This window comes from Chrysemys picta, chromosome 1, assembly GCF_011386835.1.
Source record: "Chrysemys picta bellii isolate R12L10 chromosome 1, ASM1138683v2, whole genome shotgun sequence".
Taxonomy (NCBI): Eukaryota; Metazoa; Chordata; order Testudines; family Emydidae; genus Chrysemys; species Chrysemys picta.
This window is the reverse complement of record NC_088791.1, coordinates 107,810,159-107,827,406: the sequence shown is the minus strand read 5'-3', so window position 1 is coordinate 107,827,406 and position 17,248 is coordinate 107,810,159. Positions and strand designations below refer to the sequence as shown.

The 17,248-nt window shown below is 38.3% G+C and overlaps 1 protein-coding gene across 11 annotated transcripts in view; it reads left to right on the top strand.

Annotated features, from left to right (window-relative positions):
- The window catches only part of FGD4 (FYVE, RhoGEF and PH domain containing 4), a 192,787-nt gene extending 186,088 nt beyond the window's left edge, over window positions 1–6,699 (top strand). For all 11 annotated transcript variants that reach the window (XM_005303077.5, XM_005303079.5, XM_042850010.2 and 8 more), the window contains 6 exons: window positions 1,090–1,120; window positions 1,338–1,433; window positions 1,827–1,952; window positions 3,908–4,048; window positions 5,716–5,856; window positions 6,190–6,699. In XM_005303077.5, the coding sequence (XP_005303134.2) occupies window positions 1,090–1,120; window positions 1,338–1,433; window positions 1,827–1,952; window positions 3,908–4,048; window positions 5,716–5,856; window positions 6,190–6,447 (793 nt within the window). In that variant the 3' untranslated portion in view covers window positions 6,448–6,699. The remainder of the gene's footprint in view (window positions 1–1,089; window positions 1,121–1,337; window positions 1,434–1,826; window positions 1,953–3,907; window positions 4,049–5,715; window positions 5,857–6,189) is intronic.
- The last annotated feature ends 10,549 nt before the right edge of the window (window positions 6,700–17,248 follow it).

Below are 17,248 nucleotides of genomic sequence, written 5' to 3'. Positions count from 1 at the left end.
AATGGTGGGGGGGAGGGAGGGGCGTGAGAGAGAGAGAATTCTTTGTACGCACCTTACTTCACCGAAGTGAGTGGAGGAAGTATTAAATGAGTAGCAGAACAAAAAATACTGTGGTGCTATTGCAACACCAACGGACCCCAGTGGTCGGCGGGCAGGATCGAACTTGGGACCTCTGGAACTTAGTGCATGAGGCTCTACCGTATAAGCTAAAATCCAACTGGCTGTTAGCTAAGGCTGTAGAGCAGACTCATTTTATCTCTCTCTTTAAGTGGTCTTGGTGCCATTGGATGGGACAGAACACCACACCCAGAAGGTGTGTGGGTTACACTCTTTCAAGTCTTCTTTTTTTCCTGATTCAAAATTCATGGGAAATTGGGTTTGTATTAACTCCATCACTAGATTACAGTAGTGCTTTTCTTGGGGTACAAGGCATATTTTCATAGGATTTGAATTTAGAAGCCTTACTGAGATGCTTTGAAAACAATTAATGTACAAGACGCTGGGTGGAAAATGCTTAGCTCTTCATCCTCTATAGACCTTCCACCCCAGTGAATTAAAGAAAACATACGAATGCTTGGTTTGTAATGTTAAAACAAAATCTTCCTTTGTTTCTGTTAGATAATATTACCCTATTATGTCAACTCTTTTTATTTCTGCTTTCATTTACTTTAACTTTAATTTGAGGAAGAGTGCCGCAGGGAAAAGTTGATATACTGATGCAATTTCTCCCATTTTGGTTCATTTACAGCTATCTTAAATTTACACTGAAATTTGTGTGCTGTTTCTTTTCTACATTGTGCTTTAAGAAAGCTTAATGCTGGAAATGCCATTATTATGTATGTTTAAAGAGTGCATTTAAGATGATATTTCGAGTAGAACTTAATTCTAGTCTATTAAACTTACCAAGCTTCAAACCATGATTCTGATTCATTTTTAACTAGACAGTTTCAGGAGCACTACTGTTTTTATAAATGTTGGAATCATTTCGAAGTCTCTGCTTCTTTTGTAAGTTACAGCTTCATTCACCAACTACCATGAGCTAGTGTTTCCTAAGCTAGTTTTATACTAATATGTCAATGTTTGTTTTAGTTCTGAACAAGATAAGGAAGAATGGATAAAGGTAAACACATCTACATTTTGACTTACTTAAAAAAAAATTATTTTTGGGCTGTGCCTGTGGTATTTAAGTTGAAATATTAACTTCTGATGTAATCAAATGCTGATCATAATTAATTCACATTTCTGGTAGTTTTGTTGTTGGTCATTAAATAGTTTAAATTCAAAGAGTCTATTAAATATTGTATGTTTGCGACCTTTATCCATTGTATTTATAACAGGCTCTTCAGAATACCATAGAAGCTTTTCAGCAGAGGAATGAAACCTTCAGAAATGCCATTGCAAAAGAATATGAGGACATGCCCATTGAAGTTTCTGTAAGTTGGGTTACTGTAGCTTTGTACAACTGGTGCCCTTTTTGTCCTTTTCCAGTTACAAATGTCATATTGCTGAAGGGTGTCAGAAGCTGCATATTCAGGCTTAGGATTCTTGTAGAAATGGAATTACAAAGTAATCATTTTGCTGGTCAACCATTTCCCTTTATGAGCCAGACCATGCCTTATAAATAATCCTGTTCTTTCTAAAATGAATGATGGAGTGTCCTTTCAGCAATGTGTTACAATCTTTGACTGGATTCTTTGTTAGCTATCTCTCGCATAGATTTCAAAACATAGCTTGAGCTGTGCTTTGCCATTTCCTTTCCAGAGGAAGAGAATAATTATTTTCTCTACTAAAAATATTGCACAATTGTCCTTCTTTTCCCTCTTCAGAAGGCTGAGCTTGGGAAGAGAGCACCAAGATGGATCCGAGACAATGAAGTAACAATGTGCATGAAATGTAAGGAGCCCTTCAATGCACTGACAAGGAGAAGGCATCATTGCCGAGCATGTGGACATGTAAGTGGAAAGCCACATCTGCTAGCTGGGTGACCAGACGCTAGAACAGATCTAAACAGTTGTTCAGAGTCCCCATCTGGTGGCTGGTTGTTGTTCATGTTACTGCAGCAGAGACTTCAGCTGTGACCTTTGTGGTTTGTAAGAAGCAGCTCGATTAGGTGAGCTAAAAAAGGAGCAAAAGATGGGCAAAATGTATTGTAAATTGTTCTTAGCAGAGCTAGGTATCTAAATGTGTAAGATATGCAAAATGCCAGAAATATCAGTCCAGACTATATCAACTATGATCTATTCACTCACCTTGGGATGCACTATAAATAGAGCAAAACTACTGTGCTTCTTCCCTCATCTCCCAGTAAGTTATTTCTTTCTCCAGTAAGTGATGGTGCCAACCCGTTTTTAATCTTCGTCTCAGAGGTCATCCTGCGTGATTTTGCTTGATGTACATTTACATGCCTTTACTGCATTCATAGCTTTGCTTTTGTGCTTTGCACTATGCTTCAGGCATTGTCATTAGCTCTTTCTGATTAGCATTAACTCTTTTAGTAGTTTTTGGATTGCTTCCTCCAGCTTAGAGGTGCCCAGTTAAATGTGATAATTCCTTTTCCTTCTGCATGGTTGGCGATTCAGGAAATTCTTAATTGACTTCTTTTTGTATTATCTCCAATGCATGTCCTTCCATTTTATTTTAAAATGTTGTTTCTTGGAGATATAAATATATTTTTAAAGGCTAATTTGGGTTGATGCCAGAAGTCTTTTCTAGAATGATAGTTAATACTTCTCACTTAATTTTCATTAGAGGTTTTGGTTGAAGACCTTCTGATCTAGATTGGGTTGGTCTCAACAAAAAACATTTGTTTTGGTGGTGTATCAGAGTGCAGAGTACATAATACCGCGTATATACTATTCCAGTTAGCTACTACCACAGCCATCTAAAAAAGTTATTTTGACTCTCTTCCTTTTCACTCTCTTCCATTTTTCATGCTGGGCTTCTTTTTCTCCTCAGAGGAAGGAGTATTTGCTGCTGAAAAATATTTACAATAAAAGACCTTCCTCCTACACCTTTTAGGAGTCTAGCTTTCTTGTTTTAGTCTATTTAAAAGAAAAAAGTTCACTGTCGGGATACAACATGGAACTGTTTCAGTTGTTCCTCCCTTGGTGTGTGTTTGCCGTTGTTGTTTTATAACAAACTATGAAGCTGTACACTTAGATTTCGTAACAAAGTTAAAAGATATTTTTCTGACAAAAGCAACAATTTCTTTTACAAAAAAACACAGTATCATTTTGTATGTATTGGAGTCTATAGAGCAGTGGTTCTCAACCCGCAGCCAAATCAGCACACAGCTGCGGCCCATGCATGTGACATCCTCAGGGCAATGCAGGTAGTGTATATATTGTGTGGATGTGGCCCATGCAACAGAGAGAGCTGCATATGCAACCCACACTGGTAAATGGGTTGAGAACCACTGGTATAGAGAATGAAATAGTAAGCATACCTCTTGAGTGTTTCTTGCGGAAAAAGGACCACGAGAATAAACTGAGAATTTATATCTTCACGTCAATATTAAGGACAACTTGAATGTAAGATAAATTTGAAAGCTCTGTTTGACCTCAGTGAGATTTGAACATGTGCTTAAGGTTAAGCTTATTGTGTAAGCAACTATCCCGAATGTGGGGGATTTCCTGAATCAGGACCTAAACAGTTGAAAGAATCCTAGTACTCATTTTATTCAGTCCAGCAATTTGAAAGGTAAAAAGCACTCACTTATTCAAGAAATAGTGAAATATAGTTAAAAATTAAGTTTCTTTTATATTACAATTGGTATGATGGATAGCACTGCCAGTGTCAGAACACAGCATTTACACCTCACTTGATCTACATTTTAGTAGTTTTTAAATTGATCACTTGATTTTGATGGTAATTTTGCTTGCTTAATCTTTTATTTCTTTTTCCTAAGGTGGTTTGCTGGAAATGTTCTGATTATAAAGCTCATCTTGAATATGATGGCAATAAATTGAACAAAGTTTGTAAGGACTGCTATCACATTATAATGGGTTGCACAGACAGTGAAGAAAAGAAGAAGAAAGGCATCTTGGAGGTATGATGTTTAAAGAATGAAATACTTGAATGTGTAAAATTCCTGCATGGGCATGTATTGCTACATACAATAAGAATCTCTTGGCTCATCACTGGCTGAAAAGTCCTGTGAGCCAGTGAAAATTCTGTTTTTTTTTTACCACTTCAGAAATAAACAATATTGAAGTTTGTAGCAAGGCCACCCAATCAGATTGCATATGCCAATTAGGTAAATCATTATAGCTGGCTGCAATGGAACTCGGTGAAAGTTACTCTTTATCTCTGAGCCAATCAGATTGAATATGCATTCTCAAAGTTGATTTTTTTTTTTTTTTTTTTTTTTTTTTTTACTGGACTTCACCATATATCTCTTCAGTATGCTAGTTCAAAAAAACCCCCAAAATATGCTATATCTTTGACATTTGTGGCCAGAATGGAGAGAATTGCAGATATTTCTGATGATGATCAAAATGCCCAAAACAAGATTTTGTTTTGATCAATATATGTAGCAGCACTCTGATTTACTCAGTAAACCTCTCAATATTAGCAAAAACATATCATTTTGAAAGAGATTTCTATTGGGGTGAACATCAAGAGAAATTGACTTAAGACTGATTGACTGAAAAATTGATGGGGAAGAAGAAATATATAACACGTGCATTGTAACATACAAGTACACGTGGTAACTGTGAGAAGTTGCCCAGCATAACTGCAGTCTGTTCACTAATCCAATATTAAAACACTGCAAATCAAGTAGCTTCAAAATGTTTCTTTCCTTCCTCCTCCTAAAATGTGAACATCTCCTCAAAATTCTGTGTCTGAGGTGCAGGATAAGGTCAATATCTCATCAACCATCAGGTCTAGAAATGTGTGTTTGCTGAAGGCAGGGTATAAAGAGGATAGGCACCAATTTATATACATTATTGTCCAAGTCCGTTTTTATTAAATTCTTGCCATTTCTGAGAAATGCACTTATCCCAAATTCATGCCAATAAAATCTTAACACTACACAATCCTGTATGTTCTCTCTACAGATTCCCAAGATGACTGAGTCCAAGTAATAGGTCACTCTATCAATATTCTTCCATTAATGTATTTAATTATTTCTCTTGGGTTTACCTAGGGTTAATGGTTGCATTCCAATATGATCCTTGAAAATACATTTCTGTTGGATGCTTTTATAAAATGTTGAATGCCAAAAGACGAGTGTAATTGTGATGGGTTGCTGGTAACATTTGGACGCCTTCATGGTAGACATGCTAGAAATCAGAGAGATTGTTTCAGATATTAAAGTATCTGGCAACTATCCATTGGTAGAGGTAGATGAAGAGTTAAGGGTGATTCTGCCACCTGCACTTTAAAAATTCTGGAGGAGCAAGGCAGATTGGGCATATTTAAGGTGAGGGAGGTTGAATATATATCTAGATACATTTTTATTTTTCATATACCCAATCCTGAGGCCCTTATTCAGTTTTTAATCAGGCGAACTCCCATGATCTTCAGCAGAAGTTCACCAAGATTTGGCTCTCATTAGCACTTTAGAACATCTCTGAGAAACTTCCACAAATTGTTATAAATGGTGTCGTATTTAATTGTTCTGTTTTATGCATTCTTGTCAACATCATGAAAACTTGAGTTTTTCTTAAGGAAAATATTTTCCTTCTGACACTTTGTACTGTCTCCCCACAGATTGAATCAGCTGAAGTCTCTGGAAACAGTGTCATATGTAGTTTTCTTCAATATATGGAAAAATCAAAGCCTTGGCAGAAAGCTTGGTGTGTTATTCCTAAACACGAAGCACTCGTGCTGTACATGTATGGTGCTCCACAGGTATGTAGCGAGGAAAGAGTGAAAACAAATAGGAAATCCCTCCTGCCCCTCTCACTCCTTTGCCCCATTGTGGCATCTGTGGGGAAAGACATGTAACGTGAGAATTAGGGGAAATCTGTGTAGGCAGTGGTGTTGTAACAGTGTCAGCCCCAGGATATATATAGAGAAGGTGGGTGAGGTATCTCTTATTGGACCAGCTTCTGTCGGTGAGTGAGACAAACTTTTGAGCTTACACAGAGCTCTTCTTCAGGTCTGGGAATAGTCAAGGAGTTGTTTTCAGCCTGTATTGTGAACCAAAGCTGGTTTTTATCAGGATTTATTTCTTTTTCCTAGGATGTTAAAGCTTTGGCTACAATTCCACTACTGGGCTATGCAGTAGATGACACTCCAAGAAGTGCTGACCTCCCGCATAGCTTTAAACTGACCCAGTCCAAATCTGTACACAGCTTTGCAGCAGACAGTGAGGAACTGAAACAGAAATGGTTGAAAGTCATCCACTTAGCTGTCAAAGGTGAGACACCGGAATGTCAAAATGAATTGCAGATGAGTTTAGAGGAGCAGCCTGAATCTTCTAAAAAATCCGAGTGCTGAAGCTCAAGACCATGTTCTGTTTTAAAATAATCCAGTCAGATTCTTGGTTGATTTTTCATTGTTCAAGCAAAAGAAGCAAATTCTCCTAACTACTACATGCATCTCTTAGCACTTTATGTTGAAAAGATACTGATCTATTTAAAGATCATTTTCTTATATTTATGTTCTGTCAATAAAGTTAATGTACAGACCCATTCCACAGAATTTTTTAAAAAAAATCATAAATGCCATTAAAAGCACAAAACCTATTAACTTTAGTGTACTTCTTGTTTGTCTCAAAGTAAATTGCATTGTATGATTCACTTGCTATTGGGTTAAAGTTTGCTACTTTAATAAAGAATGTGGATATTTGATGCATCCTTACATGTTAGGACTTTATCAGTATAAAAGATATACCTCCACGTTGCCAAAATAGATCTGTAGTGAAATATACAGGGACAGTTTGGTTTATTGTATCTAGTTTATAGAATTACTTACACAATGCTGTACATATGTTATATTCACTTTTTTAATGCAAATTGCTTTTATAATATTGGCTTTTGTCAGTTTATCAGGAAAAGAATCTAATTGTTTCAGTTTAGAAATTCATTGCCAAAATACAAAAAAAAGTACAATATATGTACAGTGTTAGAAAAAATTGTACTTGATTTTGCTTCATGACAATACGTAGGTTCTTATTAGTCTATAATTTATTTAAAATAAAGCATGTTTTCTCTTGCCAATTAAGAAGAGGGTTCTAAATTGAAAAAAATCACTCTTTAGTGATTTGTTTAACTAGCTTACACCTACTGATCTTGATATTTTTATACATTAAGAATTTTTTTTAAATAGCACTAATTTAAGTGGCGTGTAATGGATTTGTGAGTTCCAGCTGTGTTTTTAAAAAAGAGAGTCTTTTTTTGGTTTGTTTTGTTTTGGTTCTGTGCCTGTTATCTCTTCAAGGTGCCGGTGCTACCTTTCTAAAATACAGTATGTGCTTTAGCAATTAACATCCTGATCTTAAATGATCTTCTGGGATCATATATTTTTTGCCTTTATGGTCATTGGAACACTTGGATGTGTTTAAAGTGTTTTAACTTTCACAAATACACATATTGCATCAGCTAGTGATAACTAAAAACTATCTGCAAGGATTATACATCATACTGTATGTTAGAGCCTTCTTGTATGAACTCAGATATAAAGTCTGATCCTTCAATTCTTGACTTGCATGAGTAGTCCTTACTCCTATTCAGTTCAGTAGGACTGCTCTTGGGAGTAAAGACTTATGTGTGTGAGTCAGGCTTTGAGTATTGGGTCCATGATGAATCTTCATTTCTAGTAGTCTTTTATGTAGGGGCAAATGACTCTGCTATAAGAGGATTCCACTGTAACATTTTAGATGGACTATAGGTCTTTATAGTGCATATGCAATGACTGTCTCTCTAATAGAGCAAATTAATCAACTTCTGACTTAAAAAACCTAAATGAAGTCTTATTGTCTAAAATACAGCAATTAGTTAAGATGGTCCCAAGTCACAAAGTTCAGATTTAGATTCAGGGGGATGGATCCAGAGTTTTGATTGGACCTATCTTTACAATTAGATAAAAATTAGTAACTTGAGTCAATATTTACTTTACCCCAAAATTTCTTTTTCTCACTCTAAGACAGACCTTACCCCCCCCTTTTTTTTTTTTATCATTATTGAGGGTGAAAGATTACCCTTCAGTCAACTGTTGTATTTAGGTATAGTCATTCACCTAATATCATTTACTTCTGAGCATCCCAAATCTTTCTGTATTGCCCAATACTTAGGGAGACCAGGGTGAGTAAAAGGTAGTCACAGCAAATTCTGTGCTAACTCTTTTATGCAACCTCACTGAAGTCAGTGGGCCAGATTCTCATCTCGGTTGTGCTAGTGTAAATCTGGTGTAACCCTCTGACTTCAGTTTTTTACCCATGCGAGATCAGAATCTGGCTTCATAAAGTTGCCCAGGATGTATGTCATTGCACAGTTTGTCCCTTAGTCTTCACTTGCTTTAGGCTGCTCTGCATGTAATCCTGTTCATTACTTTATTTTAATGCAGTATATAATGTACAACTTAGTTTATTTAAAAAAAAATCCTTTGGAAGTGTAAAGAAATTCAAACCACTTGTACAATTCATACTATTTCCCTTAAAGTTGGGCCCACTCATACCCTTAGATTCATGATGGTGCACAGGGGCAAACTAACGCGTGGATCTGCTCATCTTGCACAGAAAGTGCAGGGTGACTTGGCCTCCTCCATAGTAGCATTGCCTTCTTTCCCCAAATGGTACGGTGTCCTGGGAACATCCAGGCTTAGGGCATGGAAACACATAGGCTGAGCTCTGGCCAGAAAGAACTACTTGGGGGTCAGTATTGTATCTTTCCATGGCCATTCTCCTCAGTGGATATCTGCCTTCAAAAGGCGTTCCCAAGGCAACTGCTGGTTCTGGGAGCCTTGTCAGTGCATCTTGAGTGCCAATACCCTGGAAATCATGTAGTCCTGGTCTACACTGGGGGGGGATCAATCTAAGTTACGCAACTTCAGCTACGTGAATAACATAGGTGAAGTCGACTTACTTAGATCGACTTACCGTGGTGTCTTCACTGCAGTGAGTCGACTGCTGCCGCTCCCCCATCGACTCTGCTTGCACCTCTCGCAACGCTGGAGTACAGGAGTTGATGGGAGAGGGTTTGGGGTCGATTTATCGCATCTAGACTAGATGTGATAAATTGATTCTCACTGGATCGATTGTTGCCCGCCGATCCAGCAGGTAGTGTAGACATATCCGTAGATTCCACCTGATCTATGAGGTTTCAGGGCCTATTCCATGAATGGACAACTCCCTCACCCACCCAATAGAAAGGAATCATGTAAGGAAAACCTCAGATTTATTTTCCTTTGCCACCTCCCACAGGAAGGGATGATCTGGATCGAAAGTAATATATAGCACTAATAAAGTGCTTCATATTTTCAAAGCACTTCCCAAACATTAACTCGGTCTTCTTTGTGAGGCATAAAAGTAGGCAGTATTTTCCCCATTTTCCTAGATAGGGAAAACTGAGAAGCAAAGAGATTAGGGTCTGACTCTTTTGAGAGATGCTAAGAACCTGCAACCTCTTCAGTTGGAGTTGTGGACAGTAGTCAGCACCTCTGAAAGACTAAGCCCTAAATGACTTCTTCCAAAATCAGATTATGAATTAGGGATTAAACCAGAATCAGAATGTAGGTGTTCCAGTACCTGGTCCCTTTCTCATTCCTGGTCTATATTATCTCATTTTGAGCCATTAAAGTTTGTGTAAATCTGTAATTAGGTTTTGACCCAATATTTATTTCACTTTATTATACAGTAATAAAACAGTCTGCTTAAAGCCTATTCCCTTCTCAGTCAGCACATAATGGGAGACTCTGAAAAACAAGAATGATTTGATTGTGTGTGCATTCTACAAGTATAAACACGTGCCAACCATTCTGGAAAAAAAGAATACAGACAGTGAAGGAGAGAGGTTGCTTTCCTGGACCCAGTGACAACTCCTCCAAATATTTTACCCAGTACCTCACAGGCTAATCCACATAACCGCATGCGAAAGCTTCTGTTTAATTTTAAGGTTTATGTTCTGACTGCAAAGACACAAACTGAAAGTGGTAACTGCTATGCTTTAATTCCCATAACATTAGAACATCTGAATTATTGAGAAAAAAATTATTTCCAACCCGACAGTTTAGATTGTGTCCAAATTTCAGCCCTGAGTGAGGTTTTTTTAAACCAAGTTCCCTAAAAAAAAAACACTGACAAATGTTAATTTTAGTAGCATGAAGAGATGCTACATATGTGTAAGTGACAAATGGGCATTCATTTATAATGTATGTGAATGCCTTAGCTACAGTATTTAAGCTCTGTGACCCCTATATTCGAGAAGTGCTCATTTTAAAATGTTTTATGTGACGAAGGATATTTTTTGTGCAATTTAGAGCTTATCAAATATTTGACTACTTACTGATTTTGTCAGATTTAATTTTTTTTTTCTGTATTCTACCAGAACTATGGCTAATCAAAAAGCGTTAGTCACATTTATTTGACAAATAATGGTAAGATTTACAACATTATTTTTTCAACGTATTTTTCCTGATGTCTACAAGCACAGAATCTCGATTGGTAACCCTTTGCATTATTTTTAATATGTCTTGAACATTTCTGCACTCCTGTTCCTATCTATTTTATTATGGCTTCATGTAATTACACTTGAATGATTAAAAGCTGTTAAAGCCTGGAGCATCTTGCAGCTTCAACTCTATTGACTTTGACCAGCGTATTTTTTTGTATTTAAATACCCCAGTTCCACAGGAAAATGTTTTTTGCAAAAAGCAAGCACTGAAAAAGGAAAACGTTCTCTTCCCATTGGAGTGGAATTTTTAAAAATATTTAAAGTATGTGTGTGCATCATATAATTGCAGCCTTTTACAAAGAGGATCTCAAAGCTCTTTACTAACCTTTAATAAGTCTCATAATACCCTTGTGCGGTTAGAGGTGTATTATTCCTTCCATTTTAATATATGGGGTAAATTGAGGCAGGGAGACTAAATACAAAACACATACCCCAAGCCTGTATAGGTTTTGGAAGAGGTTACAGACAAGGATTCAAATTGGTTCTAAGTAGAGTGGTCAAAACTTTGAAACTTGAAAAGATGGGGAAAACTTCAAATACTTTTAATAAATGTTTTCCCCATTTTTACTATGTCTGTAGTTGGCCAAACTTTTAATTTCAAAAGGAAAACATGGAATTTCAAAAAAAGAAGTTGCCATTTTTTCCCATTTTTTTTAACAAGTTCTCATTCTAAGAACACCTGTTTTCTTACAGGAAGTTTTAAAAAACATTAACTATGGAAATTATTCTAAATAATAAATTGAGACCCATCCATGAAAGTATATAGGGACAGATCCTGAGCTGGTGTAAATTGGCATAGCTCCAATGGAGCCTAAACAGCTATGATGTTTTACACTAGCTCTACATCTGGCCTATATTCTCTGAAGGCATGCTCATGAAAACCAGGATCACTCATCTTTAGGCGTGCCTCGGCTACTGCCATTCACCTGGACTCATAGGACCAGATCAAACTCAAAATTGAGCTGGATCAAGTTCATAATCCTCTATCACACTGTTGCAATTTCCAAAACATCTTAACAATGGCGTAGGTGAGAATAAGCAGGTGGAAGTTCTTGAGAACAAATAATTTGCTTTCAGGCAGATAATTCAAATAATAAGGAATGGGGTGGGCAATACCAACAATTGTATGAGCAGAATCTTAATAATATAATTAATGGAGATATCCCATCTCCTAGAACTGGAAGAGACCTTGAAAGGTCATCGAGTCCAGCCCCCTGCCTTCACTAGCAGGACCAAGTACTAATTTTGTCCCAGATCCCCAAGTGGCCCCCTCAAGGATTGAACTCACAACCCTGGGTTTAGCAGGCCAATGCTCAAACCACTGAGCTATCCCTCCCTCCATGCTTTAAAAAAAAAAAAATTGGAGAGGTCTGTATGGGTTTAACTCTGTAGTGCACTGTTTGTGATGAGCTTAAAATGAACTATAAAAAGGAGAACTTGTTTTATCCCAGCTGTTATCTACTTCATGGGCATATTGGTAAGAGGTCGTTAACTTACCAATATGGTTCTGACCCATTGGACTGTAGTGAAATATTTCTTTGGATGAAAATTTACATATGCCAATCAGATTGCTTCTTTAGTCCTCTCTCCTTTTTATAAAACAATAGGGAGGCTTATTTAACATATATTTTTAAGACAATTATAATAGACTGATCTGATTCAGACAGCATTTTACAATCAGAAGTACACTGTGAATTAAAAATATAAGTAGTCTTTTGACAAAATTGTATATACCTTAAGGGGATAAAAATCAATACATAAGTGGATCTACTTTACTTGCCTGTTTACTGGTTCCAACTGATTTATAAGCTGAAATTCAGCCTAAATATTCAGCTAAATATTCAATGTGCTTTTTGTACTGCCTCTTCATTAAATTATTCTCACATTTATTCATGGCTTTGTCATCCCCATCCCTCCAAATAAATGTAGATTTTATTTCTCGACTGAATGTTAAAGCAGATAATTTTCATGAATAAAACATGTTGTTTCTGTCAATGTGTGATACTAACCTACTTCAATTTATAGTTTATCCTTGTGGATTCATAAACTATTTATGGTGGCAATGTTCAAGAAAGGGGAGGGAACTGTGTCAAAGCCTCTTTTACACAGAGGTGCCATAATGTTTAGAGGAAGGAGGGCAAGTTTGTTATATATGGGGAACCATTTGCAATAGAAGTAAGATATCTCCTGCTGCCGCTTAAGCTAATGGGAGTTTGACTGTTTACTTCAGTGGGAGTTAGATCAGCCCTACAGTGTAATGTCAGATATACATGCAGTGCATTAGAATCTCTCTTCATTATGAAAACACTGTTGCAGTTTAATTTGGAAGAAACTGATTTTTTTTGTTTTGTTTAACAAACAAAAAAAACAAACAAAAAACTAACGTTTCGAAGAGGTGTAAATTTTGCTCTGATTTTACACTGAATTGCAAAATATCAAAAAAGAGGCAAAATTTAAGTTGTGCAAATATAAGTGGTAATTTTTCTGGTCAAGAAATATATGAATGTAAAATATTTGCAGATATTGTGTATATATTTTGTGTAACATATGTATATTTGGTCATAAAGATGGGAGCTGGCGTATTGTAAAATTAAGCACTTTAATTCCTGTTGAATACTTAGTTTGTATGCCGTAAAATAAAAGCATCATTAAGTACTGTTGACTATCTGTCCATGATTTATTGCTGTCCTGATAAATGATTTAAAATACAGTACTGAGCATATAGATGACTGTGGAGAATAAGGGTTTGTCTATATAAGAAAGTTGTAATGGCTTAACTTAATGTGTGATCTTAAACCAATGGAAAATGTCATGTGGATGCTTATTTTAGTTTAAACTAGGTTTATTTCGATTTGGGAAGCTGTCTGTACAAACATAAATTTTGGTTGATGATATGAAGCTATTTTGAATATTACTTCAATGGGGTAAACAGTGAGATGGCAAAATTTGCAGATGATGATGATACAAAATAGCTCGATAGGTAAGTCCCAGGCAGACTGCGAAGAGCTACAAAAGGGTCTCTCAAAACTGTGTGACTGGGCAACAAAATGGCAGATGAAATTCAATGTTGAGAAAATGCAAAGTAATGCACACTGGAAAACATAATCCCAACTATACATATTCAATGATCGGGTCTAAATTGGCTGTTACTACTTAAAGATCTTGGAGTCATTGTGGATAGGTCTCTGAAAACACCCACTCAATGTGCAGCAGCAGTCAAAAAAGCCCACATCTTGAATACTGAGTGCAAATGTGGTTGCCCCATCTCAAAAAAGATATATTGGAATTGGAAAAGGTTCAGAAAATGACGACAAAAATTATTAGGGGTATGCAATGGCTGCCATATGAGGAGAGATTAATAAAACTGGGACTTTTCAGCTTGGAAAAGAGACAACTAAGGGGGGATATGCTAGAGGTCTATAAAATGATTAGTGTGGAGAAAGTAAACAAGGAAGTGTTAATTACTCCTCATAACACACAAACTAGGGGTCACCAAATGAAATTAATAGGCAGCAGGTTTAAAATAAACAAAAGGAAGTATTTTTTTTCACACAACTCACAGTCAACCTGTGGAACTCATTGCCATAGTATGTTGTGAAGGCCAAGACTATAACAGGGTTCAAAAAAGAACTAGATAAATTCATGGAGGATAGGTTCATCAACGGCTATTAGCCAGGATGGGCAGGGATGATGTCCCTAGCCATTGTTTGACAAAAGCTGGGAATGGGCGACAGGGGATGGACCACTTGATGATTACCTTTTGTGTTCATTCCCTCTGGGGCACCTGGTTTGGCCACTGTCGGAAAACAGGATCCTGGGCTAGAAGGACCTTTGGTCTGACCCAGTATGGCCATTATTATGTTATGTCATTACTACAAAAACTGTTATATCATGAATGCCATTCCAAAGTGTGGTGGCAAAATAATAAAAGCGGGTCATCGACTTAATATTTTCAAGCATTGAAATGTAATTTCTCTAGACAATATCACGTACCTAAGCATAGGTTTGTCAGGTCAAAGGTCGCCTTGGCAATGAAGTCACATAGTAGAAAGGTTCAGGTCCTTTAATGGAATTGGAATATTTTGGGTATTTTTACTGTAAAAAAAAAACAAAAAAAAATTGGAATTCTGCAGACAAACTGGAATTTGTGATGAAAGGTTACTAAAACCAAAAATCACCTCACATTAGATTTCTCCCAACCCTAAAGGGTTGGTCACTTACCGCAGGTCAATGGATTCTCTGGATCTCACACCAAAGACAAAGCTGACAGCCAATTTCTCTAGTAAACTAATTAAAGGTTTATTGTGCAAGAAAAAGAAATGAGTTATTGAGAGGTGAAAACAGGTAAAATACATTAACCCGTGAGTCAAAGTTTGGAAGTCCAAAATGATAGCAGAGATATAGGGTTGTCATCTTTCTAATCGCACAAAACTGAACATCCCTGCTCCAACCCCTGCCCCACCCCTTCCCCGAGGCCCTCCCCTACCCCTTCTCTGAGGCTCTGCCCTCCGGTTCACTCCATTTCCCCCCCCCCTTCCATCGCTTGTTCACCACTACCCTCGCTTTCACTGGGCTGGGACCGGGGAATGTGGTGCGGGAGGGGAAGAGGGCTCTGGCTGGGGAGTGTGGGCTCTGGGAGGGGGCTTGGGATGTGGGCTGTGGGAGAGGGCTCTGGATTGGGGCTGAGGGGTTCATAGTGCGGGGGGGGGGCTCAGGGCTGGGGCAGGGGGTTGGGATGTGGGAGGGGTGAGGGGTGCAGGCTTTGGAAGGGAGTTTGGGTGTGGGAGGGGGCTTAGCACTGGGGTAGGGGATTAGGATGGGGAAGAGAGAGGGGGAGGGGTGCGGGCTTTGGGAGGCAGGAGTGGCGCCAGGGTTTTTGCCACCCTAGGCGGCAGCACTCCTCCTCTGAGCATTCGGGGGCGGCGGTCCTTCCACTCCACATACAGAGAGCATGAAAAGGGGGGAGTTGTCTTACCAACTCTGAGAGTGTTAGTATTCTCACTCTTCTTATCAAACTGTCTGTACTGGGCTATCTTGATTATCACTTCAAAAGTTTGTTTTTCTCTTACTTAATTGGCCTCCCAGAGTTCTCTGTATGTGTATATATATCTCCTCAATATATGTTTCATTCTATGCATCCGAAGAAGTGGGCTGTAGCCCACGAAAGCTTATGCTCAAATAAATGTGTTAGTCTCTAAAGTGCCACAAGTATTCCTGCTCTTTTTGTAGATAGGTCAATTCAGACTTCTGCTCAGTGTACAGTCAAAAACGAAAAAGATGTTAGGATGCATAAGGAATGGGATGGAGAAGAAATATAATGGTAAGATCATATTTTCCATATTAGACTTTTAGTGCTGCAGCCTCCAGAATGCTGTGTGTAGGACAGGTGTCACTGTCACAGAAAGGGGATTGCATAATTAAAGGAGTTCAAAAAAGGGTGACACGAATGCTCAAGGTCATGAAAAATCCATATGGAAGAGAGATTGAAAAGACTGTTTTCTTTAGAAAGGAAATGAATCAGAGGGGGATACAAAAAAAGTATATAAAATAATGAATGCTCTAGAGAAGATAAATTGGAAACTTATGTTCTATCTGACTCCTAACATGAGAACAAAGGAACATTTAATGAAATTAAAAGGTGGCAAATTCAAAACCGATGAAAGGAAATACTTTTTCACACAACGTGCAATTAGACACTGGAACACATTGTTACAGGAAGTCATTAAGGACCAGAACTTGGCAACATTAAAACAAAGATTGGACATTTATATGGAAAACAAGAATATCCAGTTATCATAATTAATTATGATAAAATGTTGGAAGGGATGTTAAACCTCCGACTCCTGGGAGCAGCAGGGTGTCCCAGCCCCTCATAGGGCCATCTGTGCCTGGCAATCAAAGATCAAGTAGGCCAGCTGGCACCGCAGATGGACCTGGCTAAGGCCCCGGCATCTAACGGCAAGCAAGTTATGGGACAGTCCTCTAAAGCAGCGACCGTCCCTGGACCGCAGACATCGATCCCCATCACCGTGGCCTAGGACCTCAGCACTGCAGCCTCAGTCCCTGACACCATGGTCCCCACCTACAAGGCACGGGACACCTGAGTCACGATGCCGATCCCTGTACCCACTGCACTGTGGGATCTCCTACCAGAGATCACCACGGTGCAGATCACTATCACTAAGCGGTCTCCCAGGCGTCGATCCCTCCCGGTGCAGGATCATTCCCAGTCACGGCACCGGTTTCTGGCTCCCCAGTACCACTCTTCAGGAAGGCACTGATCCTCGCCCAGTCCTTACCTATCGCTCAAGTATTCCTGTCAGGCAGGAACACTGATGTCATGGAGGGTCCTGTGGCACCTTTAAGACTAACAGAAGTATTGGGAGCATAAGCTTTCGTGGGTAAGAACCTCACTTCTTCAGATGCAAGTAATGGAAATTTCCAGAGGCAGGTATAAATCAGTATGGAGATAACGAGGTTAGTTCAATCAGGGAGGGTGAGGTGCTCTGCTAGCAGTTGAGGTGTGAACACCAAGGGAGGAGAAACTGCTTCTGTAGTTGGATAGCCATTCACAGTCTTTGTTTAATCCTGATCTGATGGTGTCAAATTTGCAAATGAACTGGAGCTCA